The 19,684-nt window shown below is 41.6% G+C and overlaps 1 protein-coding gene across 1 annotated transcript in view; it reads left to right on the forward strand.

The window, feature by feature from the left end:
• Nucleotides 1-343: 343 nt before the first annotated feature.
• Nucleotides 344-19,684, forward strand: part of LOC115094352 (zinc finger protein 530-like) — a 92,787-nt gene continuing 73,446 nt past the window's right edge. Inside the window, exons 1-2 of the mRNA XM_029607319.1 lie at nt 344-866; nt 3,167-3,299. Coding sequence (XP_029463179.1) covers nt 3,276-3,299 — 24 coding nt within the window. The 5' untranslated portion in view covers nt 344-866; nt 3,167-3,275. The remainder of the gene's footprint in view (nt 867-3,166; nt 3,300-19,684) is intronic.

Consider the following 19,684-nt stretch of genomic DNA (forward strand, 5'->3'; position numbering starts at 1 on the left):
TTCAGATTCTGGAAACTTTATTGGCATAACAATTTGTACATGTGCTGCTAAAATAATAAAGTAAAAAATAAACGTAAAAGAACAATATATGCTAGTAACAATAATAAAATAAAATGACAAACAGGACAAGTCCAGGATTTTGAGATGCACTGTTTTCTCTGATCATATTATAGGCTATAGTTCATCCCTCCCTCTTTCCTCCCACCTACGGTCCCTTTTCTTCCCAACACCAAATCCAGTTCCCAGTGATGACGTTTTCTGTTGCACCGGTATCTGACTGGCTCGCCGACGGAGGAGGGTCGCCGCGGAAATAGTTCAGTTACGGCATGGAGAACGACAGAGGCCCCGCCCCCCAGAGGTGCCAGGCCTCCAGTTGCCGGCGCCGAGGGCGCGCAAGGCACGTGCAGACGGGAGCTCGCGGGGGTTGAGCAAGAAAGGGGGGCCTTCGTTAGTGTCTGCTGTGAGGATGTGCGCAGGCGCTTCGGCGTACGGGATGGGCGAAGGCAGGCCTGGGGTTTCCTGGCAAATGTGTTATCCCCTCAGAAAAAACGGTCGCCGTTGGGACCCGAAAATGTTATTTTAAAGCATATTAATAAAAAAAAGAACGAAAACGCTGGAGTCGAGACCCGACTCGAATCTGCTGCTTGGTGCACTATCTGGTTATACGCGGAGCTTGCGGACCAATCACAGGCTTCGTCTCATCGGAGGGTCCCAGCCGGTCTCGTAACGCGGCGCTCAGGGAGGGTGAGAAAGTCACCGGCCGCATCTTGTTATCACCGCACGGGAGGCCACGCTGCCATGGCTGGGAGGAAGATCCTTGGAGTGGCGGGAAGGGCCTGCTCCCCGCCTGTAGGGCTTCGTGGCTGGTGTGTATCCGAGCCTTCGCTTCCCGCAGCCTTTCACGATGTCCAGCGTGGGCTCGACAGCTCATTTTACAGTTAACGGTTCCAGGCCCCGACATTAGTGCGGAGAAAAAGGGGGCCTGGATTAGAGGGAAGAAAATATGTATTAAAAAAAAAACAAACCACACGAGTTGCTAATTAGGAAAGATTTAAATTTAAAGATGAGATCACTGTGATCGCGAAAGCTCACGTACATCGTCTTAATTATTTTTTTATATTGATCTAAATATGGTATCACACAGCTTGTAAAGAACTCAGCACGTTTCAGTTTAGGTTTCTTGTATTTCAAATTTGAGAGTAGTAGTAGCTGGGGATAGAAAGGCGCCCTCATCTACATTCTTATTATCTGCTAGTTAGTATATATGAGTGCAGCATGCAAGTCTCCCCTGGCGCAAAGCATGCTTCTACAATTGATCTATGATTTTAGTTTAAGGGTACCTCTGATTTCATTCTCGTGGAAAGTCAGACCTATGTAATATAGCAGATTATGCTGATGCAACCTTTTCCATGAACTTAATTAGACCTAAACTGTAAAACAACGTAGGGAAGAAGCCCAGGTTTCTCTAACTTCTATTAAATAAATTGACTTGGTTGGTTTGGAATCCAGACTTTTAAGGACTCTTTCTAATCAGTTTGGTGGATTCTCACATATAGCAGAGATCGAATTTCTCTTTCATCATTAGGTTTGTGCCTTTATTTTTGATAGTCTCATCTGGTTACATAAGAATATAAGACTTGCCATACTAGGTCAGGCCAAAGATCCATTAAGCCCAGTATCCTGTTTCCAATAGTGGCCAATCCAAGTCACAAGTACCTGGTAAGATCCCAGCGATAAGCAGTGAATTTCCCCAAATCCATCTTAATGGTTTATGGACTTTTCCTCCAGAAACTTGTCTAAACCTTTTTGTAAACTCAGCCACACTAACAACTTTCACCACATCCTTCTGCAGTAAATTCCAGAGATTAATTATGCATTGAGTGTAAAAATATTTTCTCCTATTTGTCTTAAATGTATCAACTAGTAACTTGGTTATTTTGGTTTAAAGGTGTAAAATTTATGGTTTCATATATTTCTGGGGTTGTATCTTATTCTGAAAAGGGCATTTTTTTATTTTTTGCTTCTAAATTTCAAGATGAGTGATTATTTTGTAGTATATAGTCAGATGCTACTATTCTGTATTGTTTGATATATATATTATTATTGACTAGTATTTTGATGATTGCTTGCCATGGTTTCTCTTGTACCATAAAACTTAGGCTGATTATTATATTGTGCACTGAACCTGGTGCACAGGCTAATGAGCTTTTGGACGCTAGTTTTGGACATGCTAGGTCAACACCCGATGGTGATAGGATTAGGGCGTCCAAAAAGTACATCCAAACCAGTGCTTAGCTAATAGCTTTCATCACATGTAAATGCATGTAGATGAGGCTATTAGCTATTACCCCGATGCAAAAAAAAATCACTATGCGCACGTTTTAACATGGAAAACTTAATGCTAGCCCCAGGGCTGGTATAAAATCTTTATGCACTCCGAGCCGTCTGCAAAACCTCCCTACAAAGCCACAAAAAAGCCCAACATACTGCATTTCTGTAGTTCTTCCTAATTAGGAAGAATCACAGGAAACAAAATGAAGAAAAAAAATCTTGCTGGTAGTCAGGTTAGGGAAATAGATGCCCATTAATTGAGCATCCGTTTTCCTAACCTGATGCTATGGACGCACTAGGGACGCACAATTTATCCCTAGCCCTCCCTTTTTAACGCGACCCTTCATTTAAATAATGCATTGCGCATTAGAGTGGGCGCTCAATCATGAGCGCCAGTTTTACGTGAGCCGATATTGCCTCAGCCTGAAAGTGGATAAAAAGGTTTTGTATTTTTGGGTCTGATTCACTAAGCTTTTTTTCCATAGACGCAGTGGGAGGAAAAACCTCTGTGAATCAGGCACTATAGTGGTTATAATATGTAAAGTATGATGTATTGTCTTTGGAGAAAGAATTGCATGTTAGTCTATTTAATATCGCTTTTGTTTACATTGAACAGTATCGCCTTTGGTTACAAACCTCGCTTTTTTGTATATACTTCCCTGTATGACATCAATTAATGCACATCTTCTATTTGCTTTAGTCTATTTAATAGCACATTTTGCTGGAAATCCCTACTTTGTATATGCTGCTCCTATGCTGGAAGGTGGTTCCTGAGGAGAATGCAGTTTTCACTCTTGGAGCACTTTACAAACAATTCTGTTCTCCTTTTCCATAGGTCTATGCAAAGGATGGGAAGGTGTATGTGAATTTTTTTTTCTTCTTATATGAAGCAACAGCTGGAACAGTACTTGGTTATCAGAAAATTAAAAGGAAACTGAGAAAAAATGTCTGAACAGTTTTCTCACCAGGTAAGACACTTTTTCCAGGCTTCCTACTTGAAGGGGATTTTGTTTGGGTGGTAATAAGAAAGACTTCACGCAGCCAGGATAATTTTACCTTGTTTTCTTAATGAAAAACTTATGAAGAAAATTAATAGAAGACCAAAATTACTTGTACACTAGAAATGGAAAGGTCTTGCATATAATACAAATTCAATGAAGATAAGTCATGAAATGCAAGCTATATATGTAAGTGCCTCACCTTGGTATACAGTCAGAGTAGGGGGCAGTATACAAAGGAGAAAAACTTGAAAATGAGCAAAAAGAAAACGACTTAACATAGGAAGCTACCTATCAGTATAACATGCATTTACTGGAATGTTAGGTGTTCACAGACAATTTTTTGGCATCTAAATAGGTCTGCAGTTGTTTGGGAACAAAAAATACATGTCATTGAAAAATTTAATAATACACTTACAGGGGTAGCATACAGTATAGGATGCGTCAAGTGCTATTGTTTCTTGTCTCAAGGAAAGAAAGCCACATCTCCTTTTTTCTGTAAAACTGGAGAGAGGTGCTGGGAGGACACCTGCCCAACCATCACCGGCTGGAGCCGGGCAGAGGAGTGGAGAGAGAACCGGACAAGCACAGGAGGAAGAGCGTTCCCCCTCGCCGGAAGAAGGAGCAGGCTTACTAGCACCTGCGGAACTGTTCCCGCCCCAGAGCCTGCCTACTGCCTATCAAGACAGCAGCAGCAGGGCCGGTGGTGCTTGCGCCAACTGTTGCGTGCACGAAGGAGCACAGCAAAGGAGCTTGCCCCTTTGTGGGCCCCTTTGTGCGTGCCTGAAGTGTAGCCTGCTGATGCTTTTCTACCTTGCTCCCCTGCCCGACTACACAAGGAAAAATGGAGCAGAAACACTTCATCATACCTTACATGGAAACCTTAGGAAATACGCCAAAAATAGCAAACTATCAATAACCTAATCCACCTCACGAGAAACAACAACTCCTCAGCAGCTCACTCCTACCTAATGCTTACACTGCTTCTTCTGAATGCGCAGTCACCTTCTAAAACAATTCCTCTTATAAATGATTTATTTGAAGATTTAAACCCCACCTTTTTCTGCATCACCGAAACCTGGCTGAACAATAAAGATAACGAACTCTTAAATTTAACATTCCAAATATGTTTTTCACTTCCCCCAACCAAAATGTAAAGGTGGGGGGATTACTAATTATTAGTAAAAAAACAAACAAACCCCAAAACCCTCACTTATTCCATACAAAGTAGAAAGTAACCCTCCCTATGAAGTGGCAATACTTAAATCACCACAAATAAACATTGGAATGGTCTCTTGCCCCCTGGAGTACTTCAAAAAGAGTGCGCGCCACTAATAGAAGTATTCACTAAAGTGTTTCCTTCACTTGAATCAACCCTCATAGTAGATGACTTTAACCTACATGTTGATAGAACAACCAAATCCTCTGCCTGTGAAACCTTCTTTGAAACAATGGAAGCAATGGGATGGTCACAATTCGTAACTAAACCCACACATAAAGCTGGACATATCTAGATCTTATATTTGCCAGTCACAACAATTGTATGATAAATACCTCTCACTATACTGCCTTGGTGTGATCACCAATTACTAAAAGCAGACATAAACTTCTTCAACCCAACAAAACAAAACACAAATAATAACCAGACATTCATTTTCAGGAAAAAGAGCCAGATCTACTTGCAGAATCATTAAAAAAAAACAAAAAACTTATCGATTTCAACCATGCTAATGCCTCTGCATAATTTGACACATGGGATATCATGGTTAAAGATATAGTCGATGACCAAAGCCCAATCCAAACAAAAACAATCCAACTCGATCAATATACCTCTAAACAAAAGAAACCATGGTACAATGAAGAATTAAGACGCTCTAAACAATCATTGAGAAAATCTTAGAAACTTTGGTGGAAAAGCCTGACTTCAGAATCACTTAGAAAATACAGATCACTCCTCTGTCAATACCGGGTGCTAATCAACAAAGCTAAAAAAGAATAATATGCCAAACAGATTCATGGGGTAATTTTTAACTCTAAATTACTCTTCAATGTCATTAAACACCTGATCAAGAACCCATCTCCCCTGTTCTGAGAAGTCTGCACAGGCTTCCAGTCGAACAAAGAATCAAGTTCAAGACTTTAACTATCTTACACAATGCTATTTACAGAACAGAGAACAACATAAGAATATAAGAACATAAGAAAATGCCATACTGGGTCAGACCAAGGGTCCATCAAGCCCAGCATCCTGTTTCCAACAGTGGCCAATCCAGGCCATAAGAACCTGGCAAGTACCCAAAAACTAAGTCTATTCCATGTAACCATTGCTAATGGCAGTGGCTATTCTCTAAGTGAACTTAAACTTAAACTATTAACTAAGTGAACATGGTATTCAACCATGAAGCTCGGTATAGAAAAATGTGAAATAAATAAATAAATAATAGCAGGTAATGGACTTCTCCTCCAAGAACTTATCCAATCCTTTTCTAAACACAGCTATACTAACTGCACGAACCACATTCTCTGGCAACAAATTCCAGAGTAAAAAAGAACTTTCTCCGATTAGTTTAAATGTGCCCCATGCTAACTTCATGGAGTGCCCCCTAGTCTTTCTACTATCCGAAAGAGTAAATAACCGATTCACATCTACCCGTTCTAGACCTCTCATGATTTTAAACACCTCTATCATATCCCCCCTCAGTCGTCTCTTCTCCAAGCTGAAAAGTCCTAACCTCTTTAGTCTTTCCTCATAGGGGAGTTGTTCCATTCCCCTTATTTTGGTAGCCCTTCTCTGTACCTTCTCCAACGCAATTATATCTTTTTTGAGATGCGGCGACCAGAATTGTACACAGTATTCAAGGTGCGGTCTCACCATGGAGCGATACAGAGGAATTATGACATTTTCCGTTTTATTCATCATTCCTTTTCTAATAATTCCCAACATTCTGTTTGCTTTTTTGACTGCCGCAGCACACTGCACCGACGATTTCAATGTGTTATCCACTATGACACCTAGATCTCTTTCTTGGGTTGTAGCACCTAATATGGAACCCAACATTGTGTAATAGCATGGGTTATTTTTCCCTATATGCATCACCTTGCACTTATCCACATTAAATTTCATCTGCCATTTGGATGCCCAATTTTCCAGTCTCACAAGGTCTTCCTGCAATTTATCACAATCTGCTTGTGATTTAACTACTCTGAACAATTTTATGTCATCTGCAAATTTGATTATCTCACTCGTCGTATTTCTTTCCAGATCATTTATAAATATATTGAACAGTAAGGGTCCCAATACAGATCCCTGAGGCACTCCACTGTCCACTCCCTTCCACTGAGAAATTGCCCATTCAATCCTACTCTCTGTTTCCTGTCTTTTAGCCAGTTTGCAATCCACGAAAGGACATCGCCACCTATCCCATGACTTTTTACTTTTCCTAGAAGCCTCTCATGAGGAACTTTGTCAAACGCCTTCTGAAAATCCAAGTATACTATATCTACCGGTTCACCTTTATCCACATGTTTATTAACTCCTTCAAAAAAGTGAAGCAGATTTGTGAGGCAAGACTTGCCCTGGGTAAAGCCATGCTGACTTTGTTCCATTAAACCATGTCTTTCTATATGTTCTGTGATTTTGATGTTTAGAAGACTTTCCACTATTTTTCCTGGCACTGAAGTCAGGCTAACCGATCTGTAGTTTCCCGGATCGCCCCTGGAGCCCTTTTTAAATATTGGGGTTACATTTGCTAACCTCCAGTCTTCAGGTACAATGGATGATTTTAATGATAAGTTACAAATTTTTACTAATAGGTCTGAAATTTCATTTTTTAGTTCCTTCAGAACTCTGGGGTGTATACCATCCGGTCCAGGTGATTTACTACTCTTCAGTTTGTCAATCAGGCCTACCACATCTTCTAGGTTCACCGTGATTTGATTCAGTCCATCTGAATCATTACCCATGAAAACCTTCTCCATTACGCCCTTGATAACATGATCCAACGCCCTTGATAACATGATCCAGATACACAAACCACAACGCACAACAAGAACAACCAGCAAACTGTACCTAACCATACCCCCTCTTCCTTCAGCTAAGCTTTCCAACACTAGGAACAGAGCCTTCTCCATTGCGGGACCGAAAGCATGGAATTCCTTACCAGACTACTTAAGCACAATCAGCGACACCAAATCATTCAAAAAGGAGCTCAAAACTTGGTTTTTCAGACAATCACTCACAGATGGTGTTGGCTAATCTGACCGCCTACACACCAGAGACTCGATGACGCACGCAAGTTTATATGCAACTTGTGCACCCGCACGTTAACTTAATAAGTTCAAGAAGTTCTATGTTAAATTTGTTCATCTGTAATAAGTTGTTAAACTGTAAACCGGAGTGAAGGCAGCTTGCTATACCTCGGTATATAAACGATCCCAAATAAATAAATAAATCTTCAATCTTGAGCAGCAACTGCTCAACAAAGAATGCCTGCAACAAATATGCCACTCATTTCTTAGAAAAAATGACTAAAAACCCAATTCTCTATCTGCTTACCAACCATAGAAGATGAAGAAAAACACAAATCGGCCAAATGGACTGTATTCGACAGAGTATCTAAACTACAAATCATTACTAAAATAAAACCTGCAAATCACCCACATGACCCATTCCAGCTAGCTCCTTAAAACTAACAAATAGCACTATCACTCCATCAATCACATCCTTAATCACTCTCGGGTGCTTTAGAGCCTGATAGTGTGAAACAAGCTGTGATAAAGCCTATATTAAAAAATAATACCAGCATTTCTGACAGCTGAGAAAATTATAGACCAATATCCAACCTGCCCTTTCTCTCAAAAATTATTGAAAAGCAGTACTATCACAACTAGAAGACTTAACTAGATGACCAGCACATTCTACATCCAAACTGGTTCAGGAGAAATCGCTTAACCGAGACTTTGCTTGTATCCTTAATGGACCCCATATTATGGGGATTTATCAGTGACTAATCCTATTTCCTGGTACTACTTGACCTTTCGGCAGCCTTTGACACTGTTGACCATACCCTACTATGCCAGCAGATGAGAAAAATCGGAATTGATGACAGTGTAATGAAGCGGTTCACCTTCTTCCTATCAAAAAGATCATTGTAAGTCAAACTGGGTAACTATATGTCCGCCACCTTCCTGACTGATGCAGGTGTTCCCCAGGGTTCAGTGCTCTGAGTCTCTATTCAACATCTAAATGCTTTCTTTTTGCAAATTACTATCTGATCTTGGAATCGCCTTCTGCCTATACATCGATGACATTCAGTTCTACATACCATGCACCAAATCCATTGAAAATGCAAGACTAACTCTCACGACACACATGAAGGCTAACAACATGAACTATCCAAACTTAAACTAGCTCCTAAACATAAAAAAAAACTGAAATCATTGTTAAAAAGAAATCTACCTATAGTGACTCCTCAAACACTTGACATATATTACTTCAACATTACACCCTCAGACCAAGTACGGGACTTAGGTATACAGATTGACGAGAACATAACAATGGAAAAGCACATAAATAAAGTAATCAAATCGGGATATGCCAAACTGCGCTTACATAGTCTGAAACCATTGCTGACTCACGTAGACTTCTGCACGGTCCTGCAGACCCTCATCTTCTCAAATTTAGACTACTATAACTCACTTCTACTTGGAGTCCCCAACTGTCTTCTAAAAAAAACTACAATTATTACAAAATGCCGCAGCTAGACTCCTAACAGGTTCAAGGAAATTCGATCACATCTCACAATCACTGATAGCTCTTCATTGGCTACCTGTACAAACTCGAATCAACTACAAAGTCCTAACATTAATACACTCCATCATCCATTCTAACAACGCTGGTTTGGTAGCTGTAGCTCTACAATCATACAAGCTACAGAGATCATTAAGATCTCAAAACCAAAGGATTACTAGCTGTGCCATCATTACAGAATACTCACCTAACAAAAATAAGAAACCACATGTTCTCAATAGCAGGCCCAACACTATGGAACTCTACCCGAGTATCTAAGACTGACTCCAGAAACACAAATTCAAACGTGACCTAAAAACATGATTATTTTAAAATGCCTATAACCTAACTTAAAATCATCACAGAGCATGCAACCTCAAGGACAAGTCACTAAGAACTTATGTAATTGATCTAAATTCCTTATTCCAAATGTCTTATATAAAATGTATGATGTTTGACCTCATTAAGTCAATGACATGTTGATTTATAATATGTATGTCATGTTGTAAACCATTGTTATCTTTATTTGGAACAATGGTATATAAAATGGCTAAATATGGAAAATTCTAATAACCTGACCATGAAACAGAGTTATTATGGAAATATGATTTCATGATTTTCCCTATATCCTGCTCAACTACAAATGATGCAAGTAATGCATCGTGCTCTGACTTCAACTCTAGAGTTTTCCAGGAAAGCCATCAAATTCGACATATCTACTCCAGCCAGAGACTGACCGAGGCTTTAGTCCTAAGACCAGAAGAAAAAAACCTTTTATTAATACAAGGGACTAGGTCCTCAGGAATAGACAGTAGTTCTAGGAAATATCTTCTCAAAGTAATAGATGGAAGTTCCCCCATGATCTTAGAGAAACTAACCAATCTTAAAGGGTGTATTCTAGTTTTTGAGTACTTCAATATGACAAGAAAAAGATATTCTGTCTTTAGAAATTACTGCATCATCAGAACGAATGTCCTTAATGTCAGACTCCATAGACAGGATTTTGGAATGAATCCCAGGAATCTGTTTCTCGTCTGACTACTGGCTCTAACCGAGAAAACAAAGAATCAATCTTTGGCAGAATACTTCGTGATTGAGATGCCAATACTTGCTATTAACTCCTATAACACCTCCAGGGTCGGCTTAACCTAGGGAAAGGTGTAACTCGCCCAGAAGAGAAAGCTGGATCAATCAAGAAACTGGCATCAAAGATATCCCCACTGCTTCTCCACTTGCAGGCAGTAGACCAACCAAAGAGCCCCCCGTCTCCAGTGGTACAATGAATCCTTTCAATACTGATATGTACTAACATGGGCCCCCTCTACCCCCATCATAGCTCTGAGGTTATCCACTGGTGTCAGGGATGGCTCGTGAATCTGACCTCTCTCCTCAGGCGATGGATGCACATCAAGGGGCAGAGGGAAACCTCCTCTGGTGAGCTTGCTTCAGCTCTCAATGGGGAATTCCTCCCCCCCCCCCCCCAAAAAAAAAAAGCTCCAGAGGCCAGGAAGGAGGTAATTAATTGCTGATTGTCCAAGTAGAGGAAATCGAGAGAAAACCCTCACCTTTTCTTTTAGCCAGCATATTGACAAAATTAGCACAGGAAGGACAAAGAGCAGCCTTATTTGGCCTCACATCTTGCCCTCTCTCCTCAATTTCCATCAGTTTGAAAGTAAGATATACTTAGAATTTAATGCAGTTCCTACTTTCCACAATTCTGAGTGATGTCAGTTTTCAATGCAAATTACAAAGCAAATGTAGAATTAGCTAAACAGAGTACACAATTCCATTGTAATAAAAACGGGGTAAAATTAGAATTAAATGATTTCTAAACTTCTAGGCCCAGAATAACTAGCCTGATAACTAAGCTTTCAGCAGAGCAGAATATTTATTTGATTGTTAAAATTTATAGCATCTGAGCTGAAAGTTAATTTCTACAGCAGCAGCATAATTGTGGATTTAAAAATGTTCTATTAGCAAATGTGAAAGTTCGAATTTTTTGTGCTCATGTCCCTAATTCTTCTGCAGAAGTGGTCAGTGCTGTCTCCTGCCCCTGAGGGAAATACACTCAAGCATCAAACTTGGAGGCATTTAACAGAGTTTAGCCAACTTCAGCACTTTCCTGATATATAATTCTCAAATAAAGTGCAGTACACCCCCTAAAAAAAGATTTTCTTAATCAGGGTTTGGTGTGTATCAGAGACTCATATTCTGCCTGTCCAACTATATTACTCCTGGGAGAATTCTGTGCAAAATTCTGCATACATTTTGTTGAATTAACACAATATACGGTAATTCTTTAAGTAATAATTAAAAATGCAATAGAGAAAAAAAATTACTACTCAGATGCAGAGTTTAACATTTTTAATGCAGATTTCCCCCCGAACAACTGTGAAAATGCATCATCAGCCCCTCCTCTTCAGGCTTCAACCCCTCTCCCCATTCTCCCTTATACCTCTCTCTTCTCATGTACTCACTCACTTAGTCTTCTCTCAAACCAGATCTCTCTGCTACCCACCAGATTAAACCTCCAACTTTCTTTCCCACCTTCCCCCCCCACCTGGGGATCAACACTAATCTCCCTGCACTCGCTCAACCCCCATTTCCAGTTGTCCCTCCCCTTTCTACACCCCATCCCCAGGCTCAACTTCCCTCCAGGCCTCTCTTCCAATCTCCCAACAGCCTCAATTCCCTCCCCCCCCCCTCCTTCACTTCAGGCTGTTCAGTTCGGAGTTAACAGTCTGCTTGGAGTTAGCAATCTGATGTATTTTAGGAGAGTTGGGGGTGGATCCTTGGACCAGTGGCAGATGACGACGCCCTTGGGGAAGACCCTGAGAGGGACCAACGGTCAGGCTCAGAGTTAGGAGACAGACACACACTAGTTCTTTTATTAGACAGTATACTGAACCACCAGAGGTGGCAGTAGTGAGCTGGAATGCCCGGCTGGGCTGTAGTCCCTCAGATACAGGAACAGCGATCCCTGGAGGCTGAGCTGTAGAGAAACTGAAATATAGTGAGTAGGCAGGGTATGCAGAGTTCATGTATCTAACCTGATGGTAAGACTCACACAGTGTCTCATAGAAGCCCAGGAGCTGGAATGTATAGGCCCTCGTGGAGCGAGTACCTGGTTCCAGAGAAAGCCCTAAGAGAGTGCTGGTAACTCACAGATGTAGTAGGCAGAAGTGAATTCGAAAAAGTCCGGGAACAAGGGCCCTCGAGGAGCGAGTACCGGTTCCAGACTGCAATCTACAAAGTAAGAGAGAGAGCAAGGCCCCCGAGGAGCGGGTACCCCTGGTTAGTGCGAGGAGGCAGAGTAGCTTAGGTAGCAAAACCCTTGCTAACTCGATCTGTTAGCAAATTCTAAGACCTTGAATATCCATCGCGGGTGACGTCATCTTCGGGGGACGCCCCCGAGGTTCGCACCATTGCTTCAGTCGGGGCCGTGCGTGCGTGCCCCTAGGCCTCCAAGAAACATGGCGGTTTGCAGCGTGGAGCTGGTCCGGGGACGCCGAAGGAACTTGGCAGGGGGACGCCGCAGCAGCCAATCTTCCCGTGGGCGAAGAGGGAGGCACCAAAGAAGTGAGGAGGGCAGAGAGATGGTGTTGGGAACCGACGGACACAACACAGACTTCTTTTGGGGCTGTTGCCCCTTTAAGCTTCTCAGCCCTGATGTCATTACTGTCCCAAATTGAAAAAGAGAAGCTCTGGGACAGCTTTTAAAAAAAACCCTGAGAAGCCTAGCTTCCTGACCGGCTTGCTCCAGCATGGGCGACAGAACCAGCTGGTAATGACTGTGCGTCGGGCTTGCAGTGAACAGGGCGGGTAAGTGCCTGAACAATCAGGACAGTGTCAAAGAGAAGCAAACAGTGCTGGCATGAAGGAGACTGCCTCCTTTCTCTCCTGGCTAGCACAGACCTATGCATGTGCCTCTTACCTCCTTCGGCTAGGCCCAGTGTTGCTCAATGGACTTATTCTGTACACAAAGTATAAATTCTGCATTGCACAGTTGTGCAGAATTTCCCCAGAAATACTATATGCATAGCTTCTCTCATTCACTTCCGACTTCTTGAATGTCTTCAGTGCTGCTGCTCTTTCAGGTGTAAACTTCCCTTCCTTTTGCTGTTTTCATGACCTTTTGAATACTATTTCTGTGCTGCATACTCCACTGAAACAGTCTTCACTAAAGTACCAAAAGATGTCCTGGCTTAGCTCTGAGGTCATTTTTTATCCTCCTCCTTTTGACATTTTTCCTGGCTTTGACCCTATAAGACCGCACATTATCCTCATCAGCTTTTAGTCTTTGAATGCCACTGTTTGGTTTTCTTTGCCAGATGCTCCTTGATTATTTCTCTTGCTAGATTTCCTGTTGCTAGTTCCTCAAGATTTGATTTTACTTTTTGTGTTATGCCCGTTTCCTTGGCTACTTCATTTAGGAGATTATGTATCGAATAGGAATGACACCTAGTGTTCAGATTCTAGGGCGTGATTGCAGGGTTTCAAAAGAGAGCCTGGTGCATGGCCCCTGGCCCAGGGACTGTTGCTACAGTGACCAGACTAGACATGTTGGGTGTGGGGGAAGAATATAAAATATGGAAAACAATTCCCATGTAGTTTCAAATGAATTCTCATGTTGCCAACTCCCAGCCCTGGTTCTGATTGAGCTGGAAGTACAGAGGAGCAGAAGGAAATTGCTGAGTCAAAAAAAAAATCACAGTATGACCCCCCAAGGTGGGATTTTTGTAAATAGTTTTTAGTGTGTACAGTAAACACACAGTGTATTCTGAAAAATATCATGTTTAGTACATAGACCCTATAATTATTCTCTTTCAAATAACACCTCTATTCTGATGATATCTAGAACTCTGTGCTTGAACGCCTCCTATCCATCTAGCTGTCGTTTTCTCTCCACATATTTTTTGTAAAACACTTTTATTATTCTTATACTGATTATGTGGTATATAAATGTGCTAAATATGCATCTCTACCATATGTAGCACAGTGTAAAAACTGAGTCCTTGTCTTCCTCCTATGCCTTTTTCATTACCATATTTCCGCACCCATTACTCTGACGTTGCATTTGGTTCTTTAACTCACATTCGCTCCCCTATTAAATCTTGCCAGTGGCTTTGGTTTCCACAAGTTATGGGTAGAGTCTTACCAATGGTTAAAAAATCCTGCAGCACAATTTTTGAGAATTTGCAGCAATTCTACTTCATACTTGCATAAATTTTGCCTATAATTTTTTTTCTACTGCTTTATTGAAGGAAAGTCAATAACATGCAGACTGCTCTAAAGCAAGTACATAAATCTGATTACACATTCAAAAACTAGAATGTATGACCATTTGCATCAGATCCTATGAAGTTAATAGTATTTCTCCCCCGCCCCTAGCAAAATCAATGTCTTCCATATAATCCTATGATCAGGATATGAATCCATTATCCGTCAACCACTCCATCCTACTCAAGCAACTTTCGAACATAGGAATTTCAGGAGCTGCACTATCATGGTTCAACACATTCCTCAGTAACAGAGGCTATAAGGTCAAGATCCATAATAAGGAATCCTCCTTCTATCCTTCTTCTTTAGGAGTTCCTCAGGGCTCCTCCCTCTCCCCTACACTCTTTAATATTTACCTCCTTCCGCTTTGCCAACTACTAACCCACTTGAAACTAACTCACTTCCTATACGCAGACGATGTGCAGATCTTGATCCCCATTACAGAAACCATCACTAAAACTCTTGAATTTTGGGAACGCTGCCTTAAAGAAATCAACCTCCTCCTCACGAGTTTAAACCTGATATTAAATACAGCTAAGACGGAACTTCTTATCTCACCAGAAAATAGCAACCCACCTCCATGTCCTCCAAACATTCCACCTACCACCCAAACAAGGGACCTAGGAATAATTATCGACAACCATCTTAACTTAAAATCCTTCATTAAACAAACTACTAAAGACGGATTCTATAAACTTCAGGTACTTAAAAGAATCAAACCGCTCCTGCATGTGCAAGACTTTAGAACGGTCCTTCAAGCAGTTATCTTTTCTAAGATAGATTAATGCAATGCGATCTTACTAGGTCTCCCCTCCGCTTCTATCAAACCCCTTCAGATGCTCCAGAACTCAGCTGCAAGAATCCTGACCAACACCAGGAGAAGAGATCACATCTCTCCCACTCTCAAGAGCTTGCACTGGTTGCCAGTACACTTCAGAATTATCTACAAATCCATCACTATCATCTACAAGGCTATCCACCACCAAACAACGCTCGATCTACAAATACCACTCAAACTACACACATCCACCAGACCCATCAGAGAAGCCTACAGAGGATCACTCCAAGTTCCCCAAACCAAAACCACTCACCACCTAACCTTCAGAGACCGAGCCTTTTCCACAGCTGGACCTTCAATATGGAATTCTATTCCTCCGGATCTGAGACAAGAACCATGCCTACCTACTTTCAGAAAAAGGCTTAAGACTTGGCTATTTAAGCAAGCCTTCCCAGACCCCAATTGAAGGACAGCAACATCATATAAGAGACTTCACAATATAATGTAAATTATTAATATTAACTACTCTGTTATCTTACTCTAATTCTCTCCCCAGTTATATGATCCTTGTTATATTGTAACTTCAAGTTATCTCTGCATTTGTCTATGTTCCGTTATTTCGTTCACACCCCCTTTGTTATATGTAAACCGGCATGATGTGGTTTCTAACCACGAATGCAGGTATAGAAAAACCCTAAATAATAATAAATATTATATAAGACAACTTTTCCATATCATACTAAAGAAAACCATAAATACTTGGAATTCTCTAATGAAACCTAAGTCCTTTGTGGAAAGACTAAGTGAATTCTTTGCTTCTGTGTTTACTAATGAGGATGTTGGGGAGGTAGATAGTTTTCAAGAGTGATGATTCAGATGAGCTGAACCAAATCAAGGTGAAAGTGGAAGATGCAGTAGGTCAGATTGTCAAACTGAAAGAACTCAAAAATGAAATTTCAGACCTATTGCTAGTAATGTGTAACCTGTCTGACCATTTAATCTTACTCTTGTTTCTGTCTTTTAACCAGTTTATAATCCACAAAAGGATGTCTCCAGTCCCATGACTCTTTAATTTTCTTGGAAGCCTCTCATGAGGGAATTTGTCAAATGCCTTCTGAAAATCCAAATTTACACCGGCTCAACTTTATCCACATATTTATTAATCCCTTCAAAAAAATATGGCAGACTTATGAGGCAAGACTTCCCTTTGACAAATCCATGCTGGCTGTGTCCCATTAAACTGTCTTGTCTATATGTTCTGATTTTATTCTTTAGTTTCCATGATTTTTCCCAGCACTAAAATCAGGCTCACCAGTCTATACTTTCCTGGATCAACCCTGGAGCCCCTTTTAAATATTGGGGTTACTTTGGCCACCTTCCAGTCTTCAAGTACAATGGATGATTTTAATGTTTTATCAGTGGAGTGCCTCCAAGATCTGTACGTGGACCAGTGCTTTTTAATATATAAATGATCTGGAAAGGGGTACGACGAGTGAGATGATCAAATTTGCAAATGACATAAAATTATTCAAATTAGTTAAATCACAAGTGGATTGTGATAAATTGCAGGAGGATCTTGAGAGACTGAAAGATTGGGCATCCAAATGGCAGATGAAATTTAATGTGGACAAGTGCATGGTGATGCATATAGGGAAAAATAACCCATTCTGTAGTTACACGATGTTAGGTTTCACATTAGCAGTTACCACCCAGGAAAAGATCTAGGCGTCATAAAAGACAATACATAGAAATTGTCTGCTCAGTTTGCTGCGGCAGTCAAAAAAGCAAACAATGTGTTAGGAATTATTAGGTAGGGAATGGTGAATAGAACGGACAGTGTCATAATGTCTCTGTATCGTACCATGATGAGACTGCATCTCGAGTACTGTGTGCAGTTCTGTTCGACACATCCCAAGAAAGATTTTCCTAGCGTGTATCCAGATGGACTTAGGACCAAAGGTCTCTCCCCCAGTTGAAAATTCCTGAGGCGATTTCCAAGATCCCTCAGAGGTGTGCCTTAATCCGATAGCCGGTTCCTGGCATGGACTTTGCTGCTCAAACAGCTGAAAGGCAGTGGGTGCAGGAAGCTGAGCGAGGCGGTGACTGCCAAAGCTCTCTCCCCGTAGACAGTCTCTGTACTCAGTCGGTAAGTGCTGAGCCCAAGATAGTTTAAAAAAAAAATAGTTACCTTCAGAGATGATTAGAGGGGTTTTGGTAATACTTGCTTCGGTCTCCTTGTGCAACGCACCATACCGATGACATTCTCGATTCTGTTTGGGTAAGGGTAAGTGAGCTTCTGAGCGGCCCCCCTGGTGGGCTAGGCTTCGATTTACACGCGGTGTGCTGACCACGTGGTAGGCGGTGGCGGCGCCATTTTGCATGTGTCTTTGTGCATGCCATATTGCCCGCTATAGGATGTCAGTATGTGCAATATGCTTACTTATGCGTGCAATCTAGTAAGCGCAGGGTACAGGAAGAGCTGGGCGCATGGGCCCTGCCTAGGCGCTCGAAATTTGTGCGCATAAATTTTTAAGCACACGCAGATTGAAGGCACAGTTTCCACCGCCAATGGCACCGGTAGCCAAGAAACATAAGCACCTTTCTCTGTGCTGCTTGTCATATTAGGGCTTCACAGTCTGACCTGTATTCCAACTTGTGTCAGCAGTGTGAGGAAGCCCAAGGGGAGTTGGCCTCCCCAGACTTTGCTAAGCCTGGCTCCTCCCATTCACATGATGGGTTGGCCACAGCCTTAACTGGATGTACTCCAGATCTGAGTAAGCCCTTGACTGGGTCATCCGTGGGAGAGGGAAACTCAGCTGGATCCACCCCAGTTCCCCCTGGGATAGGCATGGACCCGGCGGCCTCTTCTTGGGTGGAATGTTTTCTAGGGGCTACAGCCATTGTACAGGTGCAGTCCTCTACCTCGCTTGCCCCTGTCTGGACGGAACCCCAGCCAGTAACCCCTTCCCCATTCCTTTCAGCAGACCTCGAGGCATACCTTGCCTTACCAAGGGTATCCCTAGTAGGTGGCATGGCACTTAAAGATGCACAGGATAGGAAAATAGTCTGCATTGAAACAGGCCTTTGAGGCTATGAGCATAAATCTTCAGGTGGCTGCATTGTTGCGAGATCTGGGCTGCATTTGGCGCAAGGTGCCCAAAAGGAGTTAGGGAAGGATTCTCCATCATTGGAATCCAGAGCAACATATTTGGCTGATGCTGGGTACGATTTGCTGAAGCAGATCAATGATTTCTTGAGCTTTAACCACTTTTGGATGGAAACCTTAAAATCAGTGATCATGGTGGTGCAGAAGGGGGAATATCTGACATAATTGGATCTGACAGAAGCATGTCTTTATGTTTTGATCCTAAAGGAACATCAATGCTTCCTGCAATTTGTGGCACAGGCCAAGCATGTTGAGTTTAACCATGGCTCCCAGGATCTTCTCAGAAGTGATGGTGGTGGTGGCAGTGACACTGCGCAAGGAAGGTATCTTTAGTGCACCTGTGTCTGGACGATTGGCTGATAAGAGCAAAGTCCCTTCAGGAGGGTGTTTCGGCCTCAGTAATCCAGTATGGCAGGACTTGGGGTGGATTGTTAATTTTTCAGTATGCTAATATAAAGAAATATCACACACATTTCCAGTAAACCAACTGGGATAATTTGAAATAAAGGGAGAGTGGGGCACAATGAATAATAACAGTTTAATAATACAAAATATCTAAAATAGTGCTCAAAGGCATGATATAATTTATTACAAAATAGTTGAAGAAACAAATAATAGCAATAAAATTCTGCAATAAAATTACTCAGTAAGAACAGTTTCTCATAGAAATCCAATAGTCAAGTACTTGTTAAATTGTAAGAAACACTTCCTACTATCCACAGGATCTGTAATGATGATCTCTTGTTGTATAATGCTCTTGGAACAAATCTTTCAAAAAGTCGACATGTTTTGTATAGCTGCATCAGGATTATTCATCTGTACAAAGCTATTGATCTTTCTTTCCCAACAACAACATACAGTTTAAAGATGAAAATGCTTAATGCTTCTCAGTGTCTTTTCCAAGCATTGCTTCCCAATATCCTTTGTAATTTTCCTAGTTGGTTTATTGGAAATTTGTGTGGGGTGTTTCTTTATATTAGCATATTACAATATAACTACATCTCAGTGGTCTATATTATATTTGGTGTCCCTCTACTTGTTAATTTTTCAAAGCAGTCTTCACCGTCTCAGAATCTGGAGTATCTAGGGGTTCACTTCAATACCTCACCTTATGTCTCAGGATTCAGAAGTTGAGTGTTCAGATCTAGATGTTGCTAGCTGACAGGAATCCAACGGTGTGGCCTTATCTCCAGACATTCTGATCCATGGCGGCGGCACTGGATCTGGGGTGAGGGCGCATATGCCTTTGCTTAAAAGGCTTTGCTCTCCAAATGGAGCCCCCAGTCCCGTGACCATTCCGTGATGCTGCTGTTGACAATCTGTGAGGCAAATTCTACATTTGT

The sequence above is a fragment of the Rhinatrema bivittatum genome, chromosome 6 (assembly GCF_901001135.1).
Source record: "Rhinatrema bivittatum chromosome 6, aRhiBiv1.1, whole genome shotgun sequence".
Taxonomy (NCBI): Eukaryota; Metazoa; Chordata; class Amphibia; order Gymnophiona; family Rhinatrematidae; genus Rhinatrema; species Rhinatrema bivittatum.